The sequence below is a fragment of the Sesamum indicum genome, linkage group LG13, assembly GCF_026168435.1.
Source record: "Sesamum indicum cultivar Baizhima isolate 11 linkage group LG13, ASM2616843v1, whole genome shotgun sequence".
Classification (NCBI taxonomy): domain Eukaryota; kingdom Viridiplantae; phylum Streptophyta; class Magnoliopsida; order Lamiales; family Pedaliaceae; genus Sesamum; species Sesamum indicum.
This window is the reverse complement of record NC_142669.1, coordinates 4375283-4377768: the sequence shown is the minus strand read 5'-3', so window position 1 is coordinate 4377768 and position 2486 is coordinate 4375283. Positions and strand designations below refer to the sequence as shown.

Genomic DNA, 2486 nt, shown 5'->3' with positions numbered 1-2486 from the left:
GTCTCAGTGGTGAAAGGCAAATGATGTCTGTATGCATTGCCAAGGAAAGGGGCATTGGAAGAGAGAGTGCCCACAACTCCTGTCCAACCCAGGTATGTTTGTGGTTGAAGTGATTATGCTAACTTCTTCTGCTTCTTGGGTATTGGATACCGGCTGTGGAGCTCACATCTGCAATAACTTGCAGGTGCTGGAAGAAGCAGAAGACTAAGAAAGGACGAGATGATTCTAAAGCTAGGATGGGAAGGCCGTCGCTGCAAAAGCCATGGGATCTCTCAACTTAGTTATTACTGATCATATACGAATAGAATTAAAAGACTGTTCTTATGTACCGAGCATAATCAATATATTATTTTCATTCCAGTTTTAGACAGTGATGGTAATAAATTTGCAATCGATAAAAATAATTTTTATTTGATGATTGATAATAACTCTCATCTTCTTGGTACATTAGTCCATGGTCTTTATATTCTCCCACAATCTAATTGGATTATGACTGCCCAACATAAATGAAAATTAGATAATCATGAGAACACACAGTTATGGTACGTAAGGCTAGGCCATATCTCAAAAGATAGGATGAGAAAGTTGGTAGACTCAAAATGTCTAGAGGTAGATGATTTGGACAACATACCAACTTCGAAATCCTGTCTGAAAGGAAAAAAAACCAAGAAGCCTTTTCTTGGAAAAAGTGCGCTTGTCAGCGGTCTTTTGAATTTGATCCATACGAACGTCTATAGACCATTAAATACTCCAGCTAAAGGAGGATGCTCATACTTCATAACGTTCACCGATGATCACACATGGTATGGTTATGTTTACCCTGTAAGGTACAAGTCTGAGGCCTTTCGAAAGTTTAAGGAGTACAGTCTTGAAGTCGAGAATCAAACTGGTCGTAAAATTAAAACCTTCGATTAGAACGAGGGGGAGAGTATTTGAGTGGTGAATTCTTACTTGAAAGAGAATGGAATTGTCTCTCAATGGACTCCTCCTGGAACACCACAACTTAATGGTGTGGCTGAAAGGAGTAATCAAACTCTGTTAGACATGGTTCGATCCATGATGAGTTTTATAGAATTGCCCCCCTCCTTCTGGGGTCACGCTCTTGAGACGACGGCCAAATTGCTTAACATAGCGCCATCTAAGATGGTGCCCCAGATGCCATATGAGATATGGCATAGCAAGCCTGCATCGTACAAGTACTTGGGAGTATGGGGTAGTCCTACATACATCCACAAGCTAGTGAGAGACAAAGTGGATTCAAGGTCTAGTCTGTACAGGTTTGTTGGATGTCCGAAAGAAATTGCGGGATACTACTTCTATGATCCATCCGAGCAAAAGGTTTTTGTCTCGAGTAACGCAGTGTTCTTGGAAAAGGGTTTTCCTCTGGATAGCCAACGCGATGAAGTGCTACTTGAAGAAACAAGTGAGGCACCTCAACATAATGATGGAAAATCATTTGAACCTATAGTTTCCACTGATAGTGTTCCAGTCCTCCATAGGTGGACTAGGGAATCACGACTGCCTGATAGGTACATATTCATGGGACTGACAAGTCAATTGAAAAATGATTCAAGGACATATGAAGAAGCGATGTTAGACATCTATTTGATAGGTGGTTTGAGGCCATGAGATCCGTAATGGACTCAATGGGTTCAAATCAAGTTTGAACCCTCGTAGACCCACCTAAAGTTGTTAAACTTATTAGAGGCAAATGGGTCTACAAACGTAAACTTGGAGCTGAGGGGGAGGTTAGAGCCTTCAAAGCTATGTTCGTGGCAAAACGATACACTCAACGACCTGGGATTGATTTTGAGGAAACCTATTCACCTGTAGCCATGGCCAAGTCTAATCAGATTCTGCTTGCCAATGCATCATGGTATGACCAACATGGCAGATGGATGTGAAGGTCTGTTGGAGAAGAAAAGAAGGTTTGTTGTCTCCAAAGGTCCATCTACAACCTCAAATAAGCTTCCCGAAGCTAGAACACGTGTTTTGATGGAGTTATGTGGGGTTTTGATTTCATCAAACGCGAATTCGATCCCTGTGTATACAAGAAGATCAGTGGGAGCACGGTTGCGTATGTTGTGCTTTGTAGACGACATCTTGCTCATTGGTAATGATGTCAAGATGTTGGGTGACATTAAAGCCTGGTGTAAACACAATTTTCCATGAAGGATAAGGGTGAGGCCTCGTACATATTTGGAGTCAAGATTTATAGGGATAGATCTAGAAGGATGTAGGGATAAGTGGTGGTGTGGTTGCTTGAAAAAGTTCTAAGTAGGATACCACAACGAATTCATCGGCAGAAGCTGAATACATAGCAGCCTCGGAAGCAACTAAGGAAGCAGTTTGAATGAATAACTACATCCAAGAGTTGAATGTGGTACCTAGCATTGTTGAGCCCGTAGTTATCTTCTGCGTTAACAATGTGCCGATAGCACAAGCAAAGGAATCGAGATCTCATCATCGTTCTAAACACATTCATA

At 41.6% G+C, this 2486-nt stretch overlaps 1 protein-coding gene across 1 annotated transcript; it reads left to right on the top strand.

The window, feature by feature from the left end:
- The first annotated feature begins 1143 nt into the window (after window positions 1–1143).
- On the top strand, window positions 1144–1629 carry LOC148784407 (uncharacterized). The gene has a single exon (XM_088876815.1). The coding sequence runs from the start codon at window positions 1144–1146 to the stop codon at window positions 1627–1629; it is 486 nt and encodes a 161-aa protein (XP_088732941.1).
- Window positions 1630–2486: the final 857 nt, after the last annotated feature.